This window comes from Lissotriton vulgaris, chromosome 11 (assembly GCF_964263255.1).
Source record: "Lissotriton vulgaris chromosome 11, aLisVul1.2, whole genome shotgun sequence".
Classification (NCBI taxonomy): domain Eukaryota; kingdom Metazoa; phylum Chordata; class Amphibia; order Caudata; family Salamandridae; genus Lissotriton; species Lissotriton vulgaris.
Genome location: NC_141699.1, coordinates 261,776,120 through 261,799,444, shown reverse-complemented (window position 1 = coordinate 261,799,444; position 23,325 = coordinate 261,776,120). Strand labels below are relative to the sequence as shown.

General features: G+C 49.6%; 1 protein-coding gene across 2 annotated transcripts in view; it reads right to left on the bottom strand.

The window, feature by feature from the left end:
- Nucleotides 1-23,325, bottom strand: part of RNF215 (ring finger protein 215) — a 145,357-nt gene that overhangs the window by 82,197 nt on the left and 39,835 nt on the right. For both annotated transcript variants that reach the window (XR_015300894.1, XM_086943205.1), the window contains exon 5: nucleotides 12,709-12,763. Coding sequence is in view for 1 of the 2 variants with exons in the window: in XM_086943205.1 (XP_086799331.1) it covers nucleotides 12,709-12,763 (55 nt within the window). In the remaining variant the exon portion in view is untranslated. The remainder of the gene's footprint in view (nucleotides 1-12,708; nucleotides 12,764-23,325) is intronic.

Below are 23,325 nucleotides of genomic sequence, written 5' to 3'. Positions count from 1 at the left end.
CACCCTCTGGTTAATCACTGCCACCCTCTGGTTCACAACTGCCACCCTCTGGTTCACCACTGCCACCCTCTGGTTCACCACTGCCACCCTCTGGATCATCATTGCCACCCTCTGGTTCATCACAGCACCCTCTGGTTCACCCCTGGCACCCTCTGGTTCACCACTGCCACCCTCTGGTTCATCACTGCACCCTCTGGTTCACCACTGCCACCCTCTGGCTCACCACTGCCACCCTCTGGCTCACCACTGCCACCCTCTGGCTCACCACTGCCACCCTCTGGCTCACCACTGCCACCCTCTGGCTCACCACTGACACCCTCTGGCTCACCACTGACACCCTCTGGTTCACCACTGTCACCCTCTGGTTCATCACTGCCACCCTCTGGTTCACCACTGCCACCCTCTGGTTCACCACTGTCACCCTATGGTTCATCGCTGCCACCCTCTGGTTCATCGCTGCCACCCTCTGGTTCATCGCTGCCACCCTCTGGTTCATCGCTATCAACCTCTGGTTGATCACTGCCATCCACTGGTTCATCACAGCACCCTCTGGTTCACCACTGCCACCCTCTGGTTCATCACTGCCACCCTCTGGTTCATCACTGCCACCCTCTGGTTCATCACAGCTCCCTCTGGTTCACCACTGCCACCCTCTGGTTCATAACTGCCACCCTCTGGTTCATCACAACACCCTCTGGTTCACCACTGCCACCCTCTGGTTCATCACTGCCACCCTCTGGTTCATCACTGCCACCCTCTGGTTCATAACTGCCACCCTCTGGTTCATCACAGCACCCTCTGGTTCACCACTGCCACCCTCCCCTCTGGTTCATCACTGCCACCCTCTGGTTCATCACTGCCACCCTCTGGTTCACCACTGCCACCCTCTGGTTCACCACTGCCACCCTCTGGTTCACCACTGCCACCCTCTGGTTAATCACTGCCACCCTCTGGTTAATCACTGCCACCCTCTGGTTCACAACTGCCACCCTCTGGTTCACCACTGCCACCCTCTGGTTCACCACTGCCACCCTCTGGATCATCATTGCCACCCTCTGGTTCATCACAGCACCCTCTGGTTCACCCCTGGCACCCTCTGGTTCACCACTGCCACCCTCTGGTTCATCACTGCACCCTCTGGTTCACCACTGCCACCCTCTGGCTCACCACTGCCACCCTCTGGCTCACCACTGCCACCCTCTGGCTCACCACTGCCACCCTCTGGCTCACCACTGACACCCTCTGGCTCACCACTGACACCCTCTGGTTCACCACTGTCACCCTCTGGTTCACTACTGCCACCCTCTGGTTCATCACTGCCACCCTCTGGTTCACCACTGCTACCCTCTGGTTCATCACTGCCAACCTCTGGTTCACCACTGCCACCCTCTGGTTCATCACTGCCACCCTCTGGTTCACCACTGCCACCCTCTGGTTCACCACTGCCACCCTCTGGTTCACCACTGCCACCCTCTGGTTCATCATAGCACCCTCTGGTTCATCACTGCCACCCTCTGGTTCATCACGGCCAACCTCTGGTTCACCACTGCCACCCTCTGGATTACCACTGCCACCCTCTGGTTCATCACTGCCAACCTCTGGTTCATCACTGCCAACCTCTGGTTCATCACTGCCAACCTCTGGTTCACCACTGCCACCCTCTGGTTCACCCCGGCCACCCTCTGCTTCATCACGGCCACCCTCTGCTTCATCACTGCCACCCTCTGGTTCACCACTGCCACCCTCTGATTCACCACTGCCACCCTCTGGTTCACCACTGCCACCCTCTGGTTCACCACTGCCACCCTCTGCTTCATCACGGCCACCCTCTGGTTCACCACTGCCACCCTCTGGTTCACCACTGCCACCCTCTGGTTCACCACTGCCACCCTCTGGTTCATCACAGGACCCTCTGGTTCACCAATGCCACCCTCTGGTTCACCACTGCCACCCTCTGGTTCACCCCTGCCACCCTCTGGTTCATCTCTGCAACCCTCTGGTTCATCTCTGCAACCCTCTGGTTCACCACTGCCACCCTCTGGTTCACCCCTGCCACCCTCTGGTTCATCACTGCCAACCTCTGGTTCATCACTGCCACCCTCTGGTTCACCACTGCCACCCTCTGGTTCATCACTGCCACCCTCTGGTTCATCACTGCCACCCTCTGGTTCACCACTGCCACCCTCTGGTTCACCACTGCCACCCTCTGGTTCACCCCTGCCACCCTCTGGTTCACCACTGCCACCCTCTGGTTCATCACTGCCACCCTCTGGTTCACCACTGCCACTCTCTGGTTCATCACTGCCACCCTCTGGTTCATCACAGCACCCTCTGGTTCACCACTGCCACCCTCTGGTTCATCACTGTCACTCTCTGGTTCATCACTGTCAACCCTCTGGATCATCACTGTCACCCTCTAGTTCATCACTGCAACCCTCTGGTTCACCACTGCCACCCTCTGGTTCATCACTACAAACCTCTGGTTCATCACAGCACCCTCTGGTTCACCCCTGCCACCCTCTGGTTCATCACTGTCACTCTCTGGTTCATCACTGTCCCTCTCTGGTTCATCACTGCCACCCTCTGGTTCATCACTGCCACCCTCTGGATCATCGCTGTCACCCTCTGGTTCATCACTGCAACCCTCTGGTTCACCACTGCCACCCTCTGGTTCATCACGACCACCCTCTGGTTCATCACTACCACCCTCTGGTTCACCCCTGCCACCCTCTGGTTCATCACAGCCATCCTCTGGTTCATCACTGCCACCCTCTGGTTCATCGCTGCCATCCTCTGGTTCACCGCTGTCACCCTCTGGTTCATCACTGCCACCTTCTGGTTCATCACTGCCACCCTCTGGTTCATCACTGCCACCCTCTGGTTCATCACTGCCACCCTCTGGTTCATCACTGCCACCCTCTGGTTCATCACTGCCACCCTCTGGTTCACCACTGCCACCCTCTGGTTCACCGCTGTCACCCTCTGGTTCATCGCTGCCACCCTCTGGTTCATCGCTGCCACCCTCTGGTTCATCGCTGCCACCCTCTTGTTCATCGCTATCAACCTCTGGTTGATCACTGCCATCCACTGGTTCATCACAGCACCCTCTGGTTCACCACTGCCACCCTCTGGTTCATCACTGCCGCCCTCTGGTTCATCACAGCTCCCTCTGGTTCACCACTGCCACCCTCTGGTTCATCACTGCCGCCCTCTCGTTCATCACAGCTCCCTCTGGTTCACCACTGCCACCCTCTGGTTCATAACTGCCACCCTCTGGTTCACCACTGCCACCCTCTGGTTCATCACTGCCACCCTCTGGTTCATCACTGCCACCCTCTGGTTCATAACTGCCACCCTCTGGTTCATCACTGCCACCCTCTGGTTCACCACTGCCACCCTCTGATTCACCACTGCCACCCTCTGATTCACCACTGCCACCCTCTGGTTCACCACTGCCACCCTCTGGTTCATCACTGCCACCCTCTAGTTCATCACTGACACTCTCTGGTTCATCACTGACACCCTCTGGTTCATCACTGCCACCCTCTGGTTCACCACTGCCACCCTCTGGATCATCATTGCCACCCTCTGGTTCATCACAGCACCCTCTGGTTGACCCCTGGCACCCTCTGGTTCACCACTGCCACCCTCTGGTTCATCACTGCACCCTCTGGTTCACCACTGCCACCCTCTGGTTCACCACTGACACCCTCTGGCTCACCACTGACACCCTCTGGTTCACCACTGTCACCCTCTGGTTCATCACTGCCACCCTCTGGTTCATCACTGCCACCCTCTGGTTCACCACTGCCACCTTCTGGTTCATCACTGCCACCCTCTGGTTCATCACTGTCACCCTCTGGTTCACCACTGCTACACTCTGGTTCATCACTGCCAACCTCTGGTTCACCACTGCCACCCTTTGGTTCATCACTGCCACCCTCTGGTTCACCACTGCCACCCTCTGGTTCACCACTGCCACCCTCTGGTTCACCACTGCCACCCTCTGGTTCACCACTGCCACCCTCTGGTTCATCATAGCACCCTCTGGTTCATCACGGCCACCCTCTGGTTCATCACGGCCAACCTCTGGTTCACCACTGCCACCCTCTGGTTCACCACTGCCACCCTCTGGTTCATCATAGCACCCTCTGGTTCATCACGGCCACCCTCTGGTTCATCACGGCCAACCTCTGGTTCACCACTGCCACCCTCTGGATCACCACTGCCACCCTCTGGTTCATCACTGCCAACCTCTGGTTCATCACTGCCAACCTCTGGTTCATCACTGCCAACCTCTGGTTCACCACTGCCAACCTCTGGTTCACCACTGCCACCCTCTGGTTCACCCCGGCCACCCTCTGCTTCATCAAGGCCACCCTCTGGTTCATCACTGCCACCCTCTGGTTCACCACTGCCACCCTCTGATTCACCACTGCCACCCTCTGGTTCACCACTGCCACCCTCTGGTTCACCACTGCCACCCTCTGGTTCACCACTGCCACCCTCTGCTTCATCCCGGCCACCCTCTGGTTCACCACTGCCACCCTCTGGTTCACCACTGCCACCCTCTGGTTCATCACAGGACCCTCTGGTTCACCACTGCCACCCTCTGGTTCACCCCTGCCACCCTCTGGTTCATCTCTGCAACCCTCTGGTTCATCTCTGCAACCCTCTGGTTCATCTCTGCAACCCTCTGGTTCACCACTGCCACCCTCTGGTTCACCACTGCCACCCTCTGGTTCACCCCTGCCACCCTCTGGTTCATCACTGCCAACCTCTGGTTCACCACTGCCACCCTCTGGTTCATCACTGCCAACCTCTGGTTCACCACTGCCACCCTCTGGTTCACCACTGCCACCCTCTGGTTCATCACTGCCACCCTCTGGTTCATCACTGCCACCCTCTGGTTCATCACTGCCACCCTCTGGTTCACCACTGCCACCCTCTGGTTCATCACTGCCACCCTCTGGTTCATCACAGCACCCTCTGGTTCACCACTGCCACCCTCTGGTTCATCACTGTCACTCTCTGGTTCATCACTGTCAACCCTCTGGATCATCACTGTCACCCTCTGGTTCATCACTACAACCCTCTGGTTCACCACTGCCACCCTCTGGTTCATCACTTCCAACCTCTGGTTCATCACAGCACCCTCTGGTTCACCACTGCCACCCTCTGGTTCACCACTGCCACCCTCTGGTTCATCACTGTCACTCTCTGGTTCATCGCTGTCACTCTCTGGTTCATCACTGTCACTCTCTGGTTCATCACTGTCACTCTCTGGTTCATCACTGCCACCCTCTGGATCATCACTGCCACCCTCTGGTTCATCACTGCAACCCTCTGGTTCACCACTGCCATCCTCTGGTTCATCACTACCACCCTCTGGTTCATCACTACCACCCTCTGGTTCACCCCTGCCACCCTCTGGTTCATCACAGCCATCCTCTGGTTCACCACTGCCACCCTCTGATTCACCACTGCCACCCTCTGGTTCACCACTGCCACCCTCTGGTTCACCACTGCCACCCTCTGCTTCATCACGGCCACCCTCTGGTTCACCACTGCCACCCTCTGGTTCACCACTGCCACCATCTGGTTCATCACAGGACCCTCTGGTTCACCACTGCCACCCTCTGGTTCACCCCTGCCACCCTCTGGTTCATCTCTGCAACCCTCTGGTTCATCTCTGCAACCCTCTGGTTCATCTCTGCAACCCTCTGGTTCATCTCTGCAACCCTCTGGTTCACCACTGCCACCCTCTGGTTCACCACTGCCACCCTCTGGTTCACCCCTGCCACCCTCTGGTTCATCACTGCCAACCTCTGGTTCACCACTGCCACCCTCTGGTTCATCACTGCCAACCTCTGGTTCACCACTGCCACCCTCTGGTTCACCACTGCCACCCTCTGGTTCATCACTGCCACCCTCTGGTTCATCACTGCCACCCTCTGGTTCACCACTGCCACCCTCTGGTTCACCACTGCCACCCTCTGGTTCATCACTGCCACCCTCTGGTTCATCACAGCACCCTCTGGTTCACCACTGCCACCCTCTGGTTCATCACTGTCACTCTCTGGTTCATCACTGTCAACCCTCTGGATCATCACTGTCACCCTCTGGTTCATCACTACAACCCTCTGGTTCACCACTGCCACCCTCTGGTTCATCACTTCCAACCTCTGGTTCATCACAGCACCCTCTGGTTCACCACTGCCACCCTCTGGTTCACCACTGTCACCCTCTGGTTCATCACTGTCACTCTCTGGTTCATCACTGTCACTCTCTGGTTCATCACTGTCACTCTCTGGTTCATCACTGCCACCCTCTGGATCATCACTGTCACCCTCTGGTTCATCACTGCAACCCTCTGGTTCACCACTGCCACCCTCTGGTTCATCACTACCACCCTCTGGTTCACCCCTGCCACCCTCTGGTTCATCACAGCCATCCTCTGGTTCACCACTGCCACCCTCTGATTCACCACTGCCACCCTCTGGTTCACCACTGCCACCCTCTGGTTCACCACTGCCACCCTCTGCTTCATCACGGCCACCCTCTGGTTCACCACTGCCACCCTCTGGTTCACCACTGCCACCCTCTGGTTCACCCCTGCCACCATCTGGTTCATCACAGCACCCTCTGGTTCATCTCTGCAACCCTCTGGTTCACCACTGCCACCCTCTGGTTCACCCCTGCCACCCTCTGGTTCACCCCTGCCACCCTCTGGTTCATCACTGCCACCCTCTGGTTCATAACTGCCACCCTCTGGTTCACCACTGCAACCCTCTGGTTCACCACTGCAACCCTCTGGTTCACCACTGCCACCCTCTGGTTCATCACTGCCACCCTCTGGTTCATCACTGCCACCCTCTGGTTCATCACTGCCACCCTCTGGTTCAACACGGCCACCCTCTAGTTCACCACTGCCACCCTCTGGTTCACCACTGCCACCCTCTGGTTCATCACAGGACCCTCTGGTTCACCACTGCCACCCTCTGGTTCTCCACTGCCACCCTCTGGTTCACCCCTGCCACCCTCTGGTTCACCCCTGCCACCCTCTGGTTCACCCCTGCCACCCTCTGGTTCATCACAGCACCCTCTGGTTCATCACTGCAACCCTCTGGTTCATCACTGCAACCCTCTGGTTCACCACTGCCACCCTCTGGTTCACTCCTGCCACCCTCTGGTTCATCACTGCCACCCTCTGGTTCATCACTGCCACCCTCTGGTTCATCACTGCCACCCTCTGGCTCACCCCTGCCACCATCTGGTTCATCACTGCCACCATCTGGTTCATCACTGCTACCCTCTGGTTCATCACTGCCACCCTCTGGTTCACCACTGTAGATTATGGGGAGAAAGCACACCTGCCCAGCCTCAACAGGGGACCTGTTCAATGTGTTACTGAATTTGAGCTTCAAGTCCGGCACCTGCTTCCTTATCTGTAAGAGCTTCCTGTTGTTGTTTAATTTTTATGACAGCCTGGAGCATTGTGCCATACTTGTAACTATTCTCTGACCCTGCTTCGAGGGTCAGAGAATAGTTGCAAGTAGGCAACAACTCTGGAGGCACTGCTCAGGAAGCACTTACAGGGTTACAGCAGGTGCCCAAGTTGAAGTTAATTTCTATTAGCTTCAACTTGGGCAACTGCTGTAACCCTGCAAGTGCTTCATGTACCTCAGTTTTTGAAAATCCGTCCCGCACGCGATTTCGCTGATTTTTCTGCAATTTCGCGAGATTCGCGGACCGCGAAATTGCAGAATATCCGCAAATTCCGCGAACGGAATTTACACCCATGCCTAATTATCTTTATTCGATTATGCAGATATAATCATGAAAGAACAAAAATTATATACAATGCATTAAAAACCAGTAATTACATAAAATATTCACCAGATAAAAAAACAAAACATAAAATCTCACTCTTATAGTTGTATCAGCTTCCAAATGTACAACTAGGCACAGACACAGTAAGAGGAACATAAAGTACACAAGTGCAAAACGTGCACAGAAAGTGTATAAAACCAAGGATGGGATAAAATACTCATCAGGTATACAAGGGTAAGTTTGACGTTTTTCACAAGGCCAGTTATGAAAGTCCTGATGGATAGATTTAAATTTTCAAAAGCCATAATCAAACCAGGTGCCGGGTAGTGAAAAATTAACAAATGATTAGGAATCAGGGCAATATTAACCCTTACAGGATAAATCAGCACGGAGGTAATATTCACCACCTGCCACCAAAGCCGAAGTCATTTATCCTTAGGGGTTAGAATAGATCCCTCTCACATTTATACTTGGTTGGTTGGAAGCTAACTGGCAGGCGCAGTGCTGGTTCATCAGGGTTTTGATCACTAAACCCACTTTCTGTGGTACCACCCACATCTACATACTGAGCCGTACCCTTGGAGATAAATATATAATCAATATGGCTCCTTGTCCCCAGCCAACAAAAGCAGTACTTGTACTAGGGGGATCACCCATGATTTCAGCCAGGTTATAAAGACTAAACGGCAGTAGTTTGCACAATAATATCTGTCCTCTCTTGTCTGCCCTCTCGACAATCAAAGTGATTTCAGTTGCCAACAAAGAATCACACTGGGTTACATTGTGGCCTATCTTTCCATTTAAAGCATCCCCAATGACCAAATAAAATTCATTTACGGTATAGTCAGCCCTGTTCCCTAAACTTTTCTTTGCATAAAACAAAACCTTGATTTGGCAGCCAAATTCTGCTACAGGATTATAAAAATGAATAAGAAAAAGTTAAACCTGTTTTGGAGGACTATCCATGACATTTGAATACCAGGCTGGTTACAGGCAATTAGCATAACCATGAACAACTTGGAAACTTGAACCAGAGTAACCAACCCCCCCCCCCCGCCCCCCCCCCCCCCCCCCCCCACCACCACCTCCTTCCCAAGCAGAACACGAGGCGGACATAACAAAAGTTTTAAACCCGTCCCAAACAATATCCACCAGATGCCAAGTCTCCTGTAACATTACAATATATTATTTGGCGAGTTCCGGAGCTCGCCAAATATGCGAAAGGGCTCTCTGAAATCATGTCATTACCAGGGTGGCACAGAATTAAATGGTTAAGAGACATGAAATCCCTCTTGTGCAACTTGGGCCTAAGTGAAGCCTGGGCAAATAGGTCCTCTCCATCAAAGGCAACACTTAAGAGTCTATACTGGAATTGGATTCTGACTCAGCGGAGTACTAACTGCACACTGGGTAGATTGACGGAGGACTTTTTGAAATTTAAGGACTTACCGATTCGAGAACTCTATCTAGATATCATTGAAAAACCATTTGATAGGACCCTTTATTTCAAATTTAGAACTGGAACTCTTCCCCTGCATGCCTTTACATCACGGTGGAAACCGCCAGCACAGACCACAGAGTTTTGCCCCACGTGTACATCCAGACAAGAGTCAGTGGCACACTTTATGTTTGAGTGCCAGTAGTATGCACGACCAAGAAGAAAATGGCTTAAACAATTGTGCCGCTTGTTGGGGACCAGACACCACGTTGAGGCACTACGTATTTTAATGTCAGACTCTCGCCCACTGTATGTTTGTACCCTCTCTAAATTTCTATCGTGGGCATGGTGTATTAGAAGTAAAAGGCTCAAAAAAATTGTTTAATTCCTTTTTAACTAACCTCCTATGATATGCTTCTTTTATGCGTAAATCAAGATTTTTTTTTTAAACTGAATGTAATCAAATTGTTGTATCTTCTTCTCTTTTTTTAATCAAATGAACTTGTGTACTTTTAAATTGTGAAGCTTTTATGATAATTTTTATCGAAATAAAGCCTTTTTGACTTGACATTACGATATCAATATTTGAGATATAATTAAGACAATTCGGGTTCTACCACTTTGTACTTAAACCAGCTATGTTCCAGCATATCAGATTGGTTAATGAATCCTTAATTAGGGGCAGCTCTAGGGATATCTGCCTGTATGCTATTGCTTCCGGGTTACTGCAAACTGCAATGTGGCTTACTGCTTCAGACGGTGAGAAGCAGTCATTAGGTAGTCAATCTATAGCCTCTAAAATGTGCAGTTAGTCAAGGTGCCGAGGGGTCAGTGCAGACCTAATGGTCTGTTTACAGGAAGGGTGTCTATAAATTTAGCCCAGTGGCAAGTGGTTGATACGTTTATACTGAAGGTTCTAATGGGCGATATGAGCACTATGCGAAATTAACCAATCAGCTTAATTCGGATTCCCAGTTAATAACCACACTCTCCTGATGAGAATAATGCTGTACTACAAAATGCTAACATCAGAGTTTCCGGTTAACGAGTGGCACTCCTTATTTTTGAGATCATCATAAGTTTCCACCCTGGCTGTAGGCAGACATGGACCATTTGTCAGAACTGCTACATAGGGGCAACAGTCAGGAAAAAGCTCAAGATGAAAGCAAAGAGAGGCATCATCTGGCAGGGTCAACCTTCCTGACTTAATTTCAGGGACAGAATTCCTATATTTCGAGACCTTTTGCTGGGGTTCCGCACCCCCAGTAGGGGGAGTTTTTCCAATGGAGTTGATAGGTGAAGAAGCTATTATGTCGAGTGCAGATCCCTGTGCATGTACCCTTGCATTAGCTACTGTTGCGAGGGCAATATGTTCTGCCATTGCCTCCTCTACATTGATGTATGTGAAAGTTGTACATTTTCAATAATCATAATTGGTTAGCTTTGAGGTCCCATGCTCCAGGCTTGTTTTTTCATCACAAGCCGGGAGACACAAGGATCAATCTGGTATTTTATCTTTTCAAATATCAAATCCCAATTAATTTCAGAATTGTTTTCTGCAGTGCCTAGCCACAGATGAATTACAGAGTGATCATGTGCACAGACAACTACATTTTTTATTTTTGTTTAAATTCTTATGGGCCCCTATCTTGACACTAAAAATGACCTTGCTCTGTTGATTCCTCTTAACAGAGGAGCCTCCTTCATTAGTATGCGGGGAGTCAAGCTCGGTTACATACAGTGTAGACGTTACAACCCTCCTAATGAAATCGCCCTCTACTGGGGGCAATGTGAGATTTTTCTAAGTCCGCTCAGATCGCCAGAGTGACATAAGAGGGAGAATGGCTAATAATTTGCCTTGGTCCAGGGACAGCCGCCTTTCCGCCAAATCAGGTTCTTTAGAAATAACCGCAACTGCTCTGACCAAGAAAGTGTTCAATATAGATCCTACTGTTGCAGTGGATACTTTAGTTTTTTCTCCACTCAGCATTTTTCATTTCCACATAAAGAATATGTGACAAGTGGGCCTTTCAGATAAAAAGTTATCAAGTTAGCAAACAGTAGGAGCAGAGGCCAATACCTTTATTGCATTTCCATTGGTGACCACCGGCCTTCAAGATGGCTTTGACCTTCAACCAAGAGTGGTGGCACAGCCCAGCCTCCTCCAGGCAATGAGAAGCCTAGACGGACTCGCGCTTGGCCCAATCTTTTTCCAGGCATGCGCCAAGTTCGTCCCACGTTGCAGGATAAACAACCTCTTCAAGTGCGCCCACTCAGCACTCTCCTGGTCTGACCCACCTGTCCACCAGCGGGATTTGGGGACCTGAAGTCTTTGCCCTCGTGCAACAGCAGCTGTAAGAGCATCACGCACTACAGGCTAAACAGCCTCCTTAAGTGAGCCCAACCGGCCCCCTCCTGGTGTGACCTATCTCTACACGAGCGGGATAATGTGGCCTGAGCCCTTGCCCCCATGCTGCACCGGCTGTAACAGCATCCCACACTGCAGGCTAAACAGCTTCCTTAAGTGCGTCCGCTCGGCGCTCTCCTGGTGTGACCTGCCTTAAGTTTAAATAGTACCCGGTCTGAGAGTAAGAAGTGGCCCCACCCATGTGGACATGGCCCTCAGTGACATTGTTCTGAAGTCCTCTATACGTACAGTACCCTGCAGAGCAATATGTAAAATCTAGATCTGTGGGGTGCTGAAGGCATGAGATATCTTCTAACCCTATCTTGTTTAGCCAAGTTGCACCATCTGGTGCCACCTTGCCCATATCTCTGTGCCAATCGATCTTTCACCCGTACAAAACTATGTGCAAGTACTCACCATGACTATGACTATCTCTTCTCTATTCAGTATCTCTGAGGCTGTGCATTTAATATGTTTTTCTTGCCCAGTGTTCAGTGAATACAGGGAAGCTACTGTGAACTTATAGGAAGCTACTGTGAACTTATAGGCCGAGTTTAGGGGGGTCAGAGTCAGGGATCTTCCTCCCTTATCTGTTCACATTGTAAGACTCCTGTATTGCCTTTACTATATGAAAGTATTGTTTAGGGAATCATATGGATTTCAATTGAAACTAATCCTTTTTCGTCAGGTGTTTTTTTTGGAGCAGATATATGTCTCAAGTCTATTTTAGAGCACAAAAAGTGCATTTGGAGCACAGTAGACTGGACTGGTGGCAGAGGCTTTTGATTCACATAAGTCATTCTTGAACGAGCACTTTGAATACCACAGTGACACCACCCACTCAGCGTCCCTATACTATTACCACTCTTATTCAGTGGGCTCAACATTGAATGAGGCATCACACTTGGAATATGGCATCTAACCAAACACTGTTTATCTCTATATTAATAACATCACTACTATAGTTTCACTGTAACAAAGGTCCTTGTTTCCTGTTCACCTCTAACGTATCTCTGTAACACGTACTTACCAGGTTCTCCAACAGAGCTGCCTTGTATGTTATTTTCGTTGTAGCTCGTAGACCTCTGGAAATCCCAAAAAGGGAATTTTATTAGATCTCTCTTTAAAGTAGATATGTGAATAACATCTCTATATATTCATTCCCTTCAATCCCCCACTTATTTTTGCAAGGCTATTCCACTTTCTTGTTCCCATCAAGCACTCATTCTTTCTTTTATCTCGCAGAAGATCTTACTACACTCTTGTTCACATCAAGCTTTCACCCTCCCCCGAGATATGACTCACAGCTAGTTAGTGGTCAACCCACATCTATTAGAGTTTAAAGTGTTTCCTTCCCATGCAGTTCTCCTGCTCCCATCTATATTAACAACCTCCTTACTCTTGCTCCATTGCTCCACTCTTTCTGTAATTACCTAATTATCAATGCCTAACCCTGGAAAGAGGCAAAGGGAAATTTGTATACAAATACAAAATTCTATAACAACAAATCCTTATAATATGCTGGACTGACATTATTATTAGGATAGCCTTGGGGTGTTTAGTCCGGAGTCAGAAAAATAGTTATCCACCTCAACACAAAGATGTCAATGCCCAGGATTTCACCATCCTACATTCTTAATGTTTACCTTGTGGGTTCAGTCACGGCTATGATGCAAGCTGCAAGGATCGCATGGCTCATTGCACCTGCTGGGTGTTATCAGAGTCCACATGGATTTTTGATGGGCCTTATGGTTCTTTTCCTTAACCACAACCACCCACCTCAACACTATAACCTTATTACACTTACCCAGGGATAGGCAACATCCCACGAAAGGAACCAAATAGACAATAGGAATAGTCAAATCATGAATGAAATGGAAGAGCAAGACACACACTGGAAGTTCTGATTATGGGACGTGAACCTGACCTATCTATCCTGGATCATCCATTTACAATTGGTCCAAGCCATAATAGTCAACTTTCACACCCTACCCAGAACTGAGAGGTGAAAGGAAGAGAAGAGCCCAGAGGGGAATTTAGTTAAAGAGAGCGCTACTGAGCCATTCTGGGATTGGTCATGCTGGAAAGCTGACATATTGAGGCAGCATTCCCTTTACTTCCACAAGCAAGTTGAAAAGATTCAGAGAAAAGAATGAAAAGGAAGGTGCGAAAGGAGGACCTGTCATGGATGGAGAAGGCTCAATTCAAACAGTCATTTCTCTTTTAAAAAATAATCTTTACTGAAAGTGAGCCCCTGGGTTTACTTAAGATACATTTATCACAGAGGGGGGAGGGTGGAGAGGCTGTGCTGTAAATGTAAGCAGTGATATTCTCATGAAGAAACAAAATTACCTCAGAAGTGGAATGTTAGGATCCCATATGATGGAAGCTATTTGGAAGATGACAGAATGCCAATCGAGCCCCAAACTGGTTTTAAAAGAACAACAAAATATTTAGCCGGAAGTTAATCAATCAATCAATCAATGAACTTGTAAAGCGCACTACTTACCCGTGAGGGTCTCAAGGTGCTGAGGGGAGGGGGTGCTGCTACTGCTCGAAGAGCCAGGTCTTGAGGAGCTTTCTGAAGGTGAGCAGGTCTTGGTTCTGCCGCAGATAGTTGGGGAGGGTGTTCCAGGTCTTGGCGGCGAGGAAGGAGAAGGATCTGCCGCCGGAGGTTGTTCGTTGGATGCGCGGGACGGCGGCGAGGGCGAGGCTGGCGGAACAGAGCTGGCGGGCGGGGGTGTAGAAGTTGAGTCTGTTGTTCAGGTAGGCTTGTCCGGTGTTGCGGAGTGCTTTGTGTGCGTGGGTGAGGAGTTTGAAGGTGATTCTCTTGATGACGGGGAGCCAGTGCAGGTCTCTTAGGTGGGAGGTGATGTGGCTGCGGCGGGGGACGTTGAAGATCAGTCGGGCGGAGGCGTTTTGGATGCGTTGTAGTTGTCGCAGGTGTTTGGCCGGGATTCCTGCGTAGAGTGCATTGCCGTAGTCCCGCCTGCTGCTGACGAGGGCTTGGGTCACCGTTCTTCTGGTTTCAGTCGGAATCCACTTGTAGATCCTGCGAAGCATGCGGAGGGTGTTGAAGCAGGAGGAGGAGATGGCGTTGACCTGCTTCGACATGGAGAGGGAGGAGTCGAGGATGAATCCTAGGTTGCATGCGTGGTCCGTGGGTGTTGGAGTTGTTCCCAGTGTGGTCGGCCACCAGGAGTCGTCCCAGGCGGAGAGGGTGGGGCTGAGGATGAGGACTTCCGTTTTGTCCGAGTTCAGCTTCAGGCGGCTGCTCCTCATCCACTCTGCGACGGCCTTCATTTCCTCGTGGAGGTTGGTTTTGGCAGTGTGTGGGTTCTTGGTGAGGGAGAGGATGAGCTGGGTGTCATCAGCGTAGGCGATGATGTTCAAGTTGTGCTGGCGGGCTACTTGTGCGAGGGGGGCCATGTAGACGTTGAACTTGGTCGGGCTGAGGGATGAGCCCTGGGGTACGCCGCAGATGATGTCAGTGGCTTTGGATCGGAAGGGTGGGAGGCGGACTCTCTGGGTTCTGCCGGAGAGGAAGGACGTGTTCCAGTCCAGGGCCTTCTTCTGGATTCCGGCTTCTTGGAGGCGTGTTCTTAGTGTGCCGTGGCAGACCGTGTCGAAGGTGGCTGACAGGTCCAGGAGGATGAAGTTTTGCCGTTGGCGCCTGATGTCATCTGTGGCTGCGATGAGGGCTGTCTCGGTGCTGTGGTTTCGTCTGAATCCGGACTGGGATGGGTCTAGGATGTGGTTGTCCTCGATGTGGTGGGTCAGCTGCATGTTGGCAATTTTCTCGATGACCTTCGCCGGGAAGGGGGGCAGGGAGATGGGCCAGAAGTTCGAGGACTTTGGGGTCCACCTTGGGCTTCTTGAGGAGGGCGTTGATTTTGGCGTGCTTCCAGCTTTCCGGGAAAGTTGCTGTGTAGAAGGAGACGTTGATGACCTTCCGTAGTTGGGGTGCGATGGTTGCGGCAGCTTTGTTGAAGACGAGGTGTGGGCAGGGTTTTTTCAAGGATCCTGAGTGGATGGAGTGCATGACCTTGCGGGTTTCGTCGTCGTTGACGTAGGACCAGGAGGCCCGCTTATGGTGCATGTGGTGTTCGTGGTGAGGTCTGTTGCGGTCGGGGTGGACGAGGTGTTGAAGCTGTTGTGGATGTCAGCGATCTTGCGATCGAAAAAGGTGGCCAGTGAGTCGCACAGATCTTGCGAGGGCAGGATGTCGTTGGTGTTGGCGCTGGGGTTGGAGAGTTCCTTCACAATGTTGAAAAGCTCTTTGCTGTTGTGTGCATTGTTGTCCAGGCGGGCTTTGAAGGAAGATCTCTTGGCTGTTCTGATGAGGTGGTGATGTCTGCGGATGGCGTCCTTATGGGTTGCGTGGCTGTCTGGTGTGTGGTCGTAGAGCCATTTCTTCTCCAGCTTCCGGCATGTACGTTTGGAGGTCTGGAGTTCTTCCGTGAACTAGGGGGCTTTCTTGCTGGGGTGGTTGATGGAGGGTTTCTTGAGCGGGGCCAGAGTGTTGGCGCAGTCGTCGATCCACTGTCTGAAATTACGGGCGGTGGCGTCTGTGTCGGTGGGTGGGTTCTGGGCGAGGGTGGAGGTCAGCTGGTCTTCGGTGAATTTGCTCCAGCAGCGGCGAGGCAGCAGTTGGGTGCGGTGGTGCGTGGTTGGTTTCTTGAAGGTTAAGTTGATGCAGCGGTGGTCGGTTCAGTGGAGTTCGGTGGTGTGGTTGAGGGCGATGTGGGTGCTTGTGGAGAAGACGGGGTCGAGTGTGTGGCCGGCGGCGTGGGTGGGTTCGGTGACGAGTTGTCGGAGGCCGAGGTTGGCGAGGTTGTCGTTTAGGGTGGCGGAGTTTGCGTTGTCGTTGTTCTCGAGATGGAAGTTCAGGACCCCGAGGGGGATGTAGTCCATGGAGGCGAGTGCGTGGGTGCTGGCGAGGTCGGCGATGGAGTCGCTGAAGAGGGCCCGGGGTCCGGGAGGTCTGTAGACGAGTGTTCCTCTGAGGGTTGTGTTGGGGTCGGTTTGGATCCGGAAGTGAAGGTGTTCAGCGGAGTTGAGGGAGTCATCTGCGAGGGTGTGGACCTGGAGGGTGGACTTGTGGACGATGGCTATTCCTCCTCCAATTCTGTTGGTGCGGTCTCTGCGGGAGATTTTGTAGCCATCCAGAATGGCTATGGCAATGTCAGGTGCCGAGGAGTCGTTCCACCAGGTCTCGGTCAGGAAGGGCACGTCTGGGTTGGAGGTATCGAGTAGGTCCTACAGCTCGACGGCGTGTTTGCGTGCGGAGCGGGTATTGAGGAGTATGCAGCAGAGGTGGTTGGGACCGGTCCTTGGAGGTTTGGTGGTTCTGTCGCAGGTGAAGTTGCAGGTGTGGCAGGAGAAGGGTCCATGGGTGCGTTGCGGGGCGGCCCGGAAGCAGCGTGGTCTCAGCCGGTGTCGAGAGCGTGGAGGGTGTTGGCGTTGTATCGGAGTCTGGCGTCGTGGCGGGTGCAGGGTTCAGGGGTTCTGGCGCTGGGCGCGGTCCAGGCGTGGACGGGCGCAGACGGGCACAGACGGCCACAGACGGGCGCAGACGGGCACAGACGGGCGCAGACGGGCGCAGACGGGTGCAGACGGGCTTGCCTCTGGTGCGCGGCCACTTCTCAGCCTGCATATGAGGAGGCTTGGGAGGGAGGAGCAGCTGGGAGGCGGGAGCGGGGAGACCAATGGGTGTGCTGGGAGGCAGCGGCAGGAAGGCTGTGACGGGGGCGGGGGGGGGAAAGAAACTGGTGCACAGGGCGAGGGAAGCCTAGGGACCAGGAGGCAGCAGCAGGGGCACAGGATCAGCCAGTGACGAGTGGCGGTGACCTGCCTGCAAGCAGGGTCAAAGGTCGCTCCCGCTGCCGTCACTCGGCTGGTATTTCAGGAGTCCTGGGAGGGAGGAGCAGCTGGGAGGCCAATGGGTGTGCTGGGGGGTGGGTCCGCAGGGAGGCAACAGCAGGAAGGCTGTGACGGGGGCGGGGAGGGAAAAGAAACTGGCGCGCAGGGCGAGGGAAGCCCAGGGACCAGGAGGCGGCAGCAGGGGCACAGGATCAGCCGGTGTCGAGTGGTGGTGTGGGGGCGACCTGTCTGCAAGCAGGGTCAAAGGTCAGAAGAACCCTCATGAAATAACAACTTCAATTTTTCAAACTTTCCCAGGCAGCAGCAACAACCCTGAGATGAGACTCTCACAAGGCAGTGCGACTTGACTCTACAGTGCCTACGCCTATACAATTCTTGCAAAGTAAAAGGTACTTCTAATGGTTTGTTCTTCCCGCAGAATCTTACAGCAGAATTACTCACAGGATTGAGGTTAGTGCTAAACCATTTCACAGATGCTGGAGCTAATTTTGCCGATAAAGATTCAGAGGAATCAACTTTGTGAATGAAACGTTTCATGTAAAAATTTAACTAGATTCCACAGCTAATTATTGAATTATGTTTTTACAGAAGATGGAAGAAGTGATTCTATTGGATTGCACGGATCATGGGGAAAAAGGCTTTCGATCTATGGACCAATTTTCTCAGGTCATTAAAACCCAGTACAACATCTGTGCCGCACCAATTCAAAATTAAAAAGATCTACTGCTATGAAGTCTAAATCATAGGGAGACACACAAAATAAGCTCTGGTAGAAACCAGCTGTCAAACAGTGTTGAACCAAACATTAAACTGTTCCCTCAAGAAAAAGAATAAGAGGGAGTAAAATGTAGGCGCCTGCACGGGGAGACCATTCCCTGTCTGATACAAAAAGCTGAAACAGGATGTGGTTCAGAAGAGCAACAGGATTTAGTAGCCGATTTACCTATGCTTCTGGAACCAATAATCTGATCTACTGAACTTCCTGGGTTTCCCTTGTTATCGAAATAATTCTGGAAGACTGGCGGAAAGAGGACCACAGTGAACACTACAGTAGCAGACAAATGCCTGTTAAAGGGAACAAAGAGTGAAAAAGAGGAAAGGGCATGCAGTTTTTGTAAATATGGAAATAGGGTGCTAGAGGAGGAAGGCATTGACTGGTGTTTAGATCAAGAAGGAGGAAGCTTCAGAAAAATCCAAAAGTCACTACATTTTGCCTCTCAACAGGCACAAGGAGAAAAATAAAAAGGACCCATACACAATAGCCATATTTCCAAAATAAGAAAGGGCTTGTTTACCACATCAATCGGTGGCTTTAGAAAACACAGCAACTCCATGTGCTCGGGTTCCTAGTAATTAACAACAGCAAATTTTATCATCAACTTGCAGTCACGCAGACGGATGTCAGAGATGTATTCGGGGGTGGTTAAAATTCTGTCAATAATGCCCCATCCAACCTATGTCTGTACTACTGGACCAAACAACTACTGGTTGTCAAAGACTAGATATTTGCACCTCAGCAGGAACCTTCTCTTATGGAGGATAGGAGACGAATGGCTCCCCAAAGGATAGTTAAGGAAGACCTATAATAAGTGCAGGCCACCTCGTCACCACTCCAAGACAGAACTCATGATAAAAATATGGAAACTAGCCACTAAGAAAATGGGTTCGTTAAGGACGATTAACAATAGAGACCCCACAATGGGACTCAGCCCTGCTAGGGGCCTTACAAGGGTTGGAGTAGAGGCAACATTGGGATAGCGAAATTCAGAGACATTTAAGGGAGGGAAGGATTGCTCCCCTGCCCTAACTTGCAGACTCCGTGTATACCACCCCATCTCATTCACATGGACGCTGAACAAGAGTGGGGTGAAACTATTTTGAAGCTTATCATGACTGATCAAGATTACAGGCCGAATGTTGACGCAGAGACAAAGAAAATATTCTTACGATAATACATTTTATGGATGATGTACATACTTGTCTCTAGGAGAATTTCTTTTTCATGGATTAGCTTTCCAGGCTCGCGGGAAAGTAGGATAAATATACCATTAACTCATATTTCTGGATACACTACAGACTCATATTCTAACAGAAATACTGGAAGCCTTGAAGAAGTCTCTTGTGATACGAAACACGTGTCGGTTGTATGCTGGTAGGTTTGTAGTTGTGAAGTTTATTGTCTAATCAATATTTTCCACAACTATCAGAAGTGCTGAAAATAAAGGAACTATAAAATGTATGGACTATCTTGCCAATCATTAACACACAGTCTTGGTGAGCTTCAGTGTCTTGTTAGTATTCTATTACAGCTCGAAGGGACATTGCCTAGAAGTGGGGGAGCAAAGAAGTACCCACATTATCACACTGGAAGGCAGGATTAGACTGGTGTACACAGGCTGAACACCCAATATATAAAGACAGGGGCTTTCTATGGACATTTAAAAAGTTAGGGGTCCCTGGAAGGAGTACAAAAACATCAATTTATCTGACAGGTTGTCAAATTGTCAGCTCAATTTCTGTAATGTATGAGACATTGACTTCTGAACCGAGTGCGGTATCGGTAGCAAAGTGTTTTGTTCTTGGCATAGTAAAAAGATTTATAAAAAATAATAATGCCCCATCAATTAGCTCAAGAGCGGAGACTGAGATTGTGATGCAGAATCAGCAAAAACTGCATCCATTTATTTATCGTGGTGAGGAAATATAATTAATTTTTTCTTGCCCAGCAATACTATTCAATAATATGCCTTCTTTTTAAGTGTTTGTGGGACATGCACAGCACCTGTATCAGCACAAAGGGGAACACTCGCTGCCGCACACAATCACAATGGCCCCTGACTAGTTTGTAGATATATAGGTCTCTGTGCCTTCAAACAGACTATGGAGTCTGTCAGGAACCGCTGCACCTTGAGGGAGAGTTTTAAAGGTGATTGAAACGATTCTAATGTTAACATATGCAGAAAGTGCACCTCTCATGAAACATTTTCACTCTGTTATTTAACACCAGTCATCTACTTGCTACATCATCACCTCACATAAAGGGCACAGGTAGAAAAATAAAGATCCAATAAAAAATAACACACACGAGCCAAAAAAAACTCCTTAATAGTCTCTAGATATAAGTAAAGAGTGAAGTGGACCAGAAAGGTAAATTTCAAAACAAACACTACTAGAAACGTAGCAATATTGCTGTAAAATAATCTGGAATGACCTCGGGCAATAAAACATGATCCCTACCAACTGTAAGCACAACCAGTGCTCATATGTTGGGGCTAGAGTCGAGTAGGGCTCCTACACTAGACGTCTCTGATAGGAGGAATAGATTAACCATGATGGGGTATCAACCTTAGTCTGTGACATCTGGAATTTCGTCCATACAAGTGGACGAAAAGATTAGAGATCAATTTCTTCTCAAATACTCCAGTAAGAACTGCATAAACACCTGCGCCTTAAAAATGAACCAGCACGGCGAAGTCTTGTCAGTGGTGAGGAGAGAAGAGCATATGAAGATTTGTGTAGGTAACAGTATGAGAACAACGGATACAAAGGCAAGTGTGCGAAGTAGAAGCTGATGTGAATTTAGTTAATTCAGGAAATTGGACATCTTATTAATAATATTGATAGTCAAAGTGGTCTGCGATAACTGTGCTGTGGAAGGGAAGGACAATAAGAGTGCAAACACTGTTAGGAGAGCAGAGAAATGATCCTACAAATATGTAGTACATCTAAAGGAAATCCCACACAGGAAGAGACAATAGAAGGGAAAGAGCTTGATTCACGCTAAATACAGTACACTATCAAGAAAGGTAGATAATGAAATCTTTAGTGAGAATCTGAAAATAAAGGAATTAGATATATACCCTTGATGGTGTGGGGGAAAACAATAAGAATGAAGGGCCTACTTTAAAGCCATCATAAAATTCATGAATAAAACTGCTGTACTTAAAGTTTAAGTGTCCGAAAATAGTGACTGCATTTTGTGATGGGTTCACCAAAAATTGTTCAAGATTGAATGAGATCCGAATTCAGAACAGTACATTTTAGTATATTAAGCTTTGGAAAAAGACTGGACATCTGAAGAGGATTTCTTTCAGTCCTCAACAGGGAACGTGGCTGTCTCAATAATTATGTACACAAGAGTAAATTAACAACTGATTTTAAGCCTGTAAAGAATCTGCCATTAAGTGTTAGGGACTGAAGTATACAAAAAATGATGGATAAACTGCTTGAAATAATTTCAGCCACTGGTAATTATACGGGCTGCATCCCAGTCCATTGATATTTAACACAACTATGCCGCCTCAGTTTGGGCCCAGCATATGCAAATCAGACTTGATCCTGCTCTAATAGGAACAGTCTAGCCCAACTGCCAGTACAAGTCTTCCGTGAACTAGAACACAAGCAACCAAAGACCAGTTTAGTCCTTATAAGGACTTATCAGTGGGGCATAGCTTGGTTCCAGTGGCAGTCTGCACGCCACCTACGTCTGGGTATACCAGTCTCACTAAGGGCGTCACACTGAAGTATACAAAAAAAAGTGATGGATGGAATGCTTGAATTAATCTCAGTCACTGGTGATTACTTTAGGCCATGTGCCAGTCTATAGTTATTTTGCACACCATGCCACCACAGTTTGGACCCAGCCATATGCCAATCAGTCTTGAACCTCCACCAACAGGTACAGTCCAACCCGAACTGCCAAACCAGGTCCTCATGTCATGGAGTTAGTGCTTGGTAAATGAAAGGAAGTAGCACGTTTTTTTGGCTAGTAAGGGAAGAATTAGCAGTAATAAGAGTTGTTCATAGAGCTACACTGGTTCCACCGGCAAAACTCATACCCAAATGGGTATTAGCTTTGTCTCAAAGAAGGCATCTAGGAGTTGTGGAAACCAAGGGGAATACTGATTGTCAGGTCTTATGGTGATGCAGAAAGGTTAATTAAAGACTATACAACGTTGTTATAGTGCCCACATGGCTTGTAAATCAATTCCATAGGAACCACGGGAAAAATAGCCTTTGATATTATTGGTCTATTACTAGGTAAATAAGAAGCCAAAAACGTGCCTTATTTCACTGCAAAACTAACAGGGTGTTGGAAATATTTATTAAGAGCATAAAAGAAGAAATTAAATTGGCTTGGTTTACCGGTATAGGATGGAAGAATCACAGAAAGAAAAGGCGAATTTGTTTTTTCTCCTCATTCAAACAAATAGAAAAACTCTCAAAACTCCCGCTCCCCTTTAGTTCCTCCCTTCCTATGGTTTGCTCCAACAGTTAGAAAAGTAAGCAAGTTTAAACTGGAAGGGGTCCCCCCCGCCAGAGATTTATTGGTAATGCATACGGACAAGGTTGACACGGCAACACCAAGGGATACACATCACGACGTCCCCGTCAGGTACACCCAGAACGACAGATTACACCTACAAGTGACGCAGGGTCGCTATTGTGCTAAGAGGGGCGGGTTACTTTCCCCCGACAGGTCTTTATTATCATGAGGTATACAACACTGATGCTGCAGGAATATGATGTATGTAAAAATGGACCAAACAGTTCCAGAACGGTCGGACAACACAATTCTCATGTATGAGAATGTATACCTGTTTTTTCTTGTTATTATGTCTTCACAGCATCGCACTAATGTACTGAACTATAACTGTCATAATGAATGCAAAAAACCCAATAAACAAATTTAAACAAAAAAAATTCAACCAAATAGAAAAACTCTCTGAATTATTTTAAGGGACGAGTTCCAATACATGTGCAT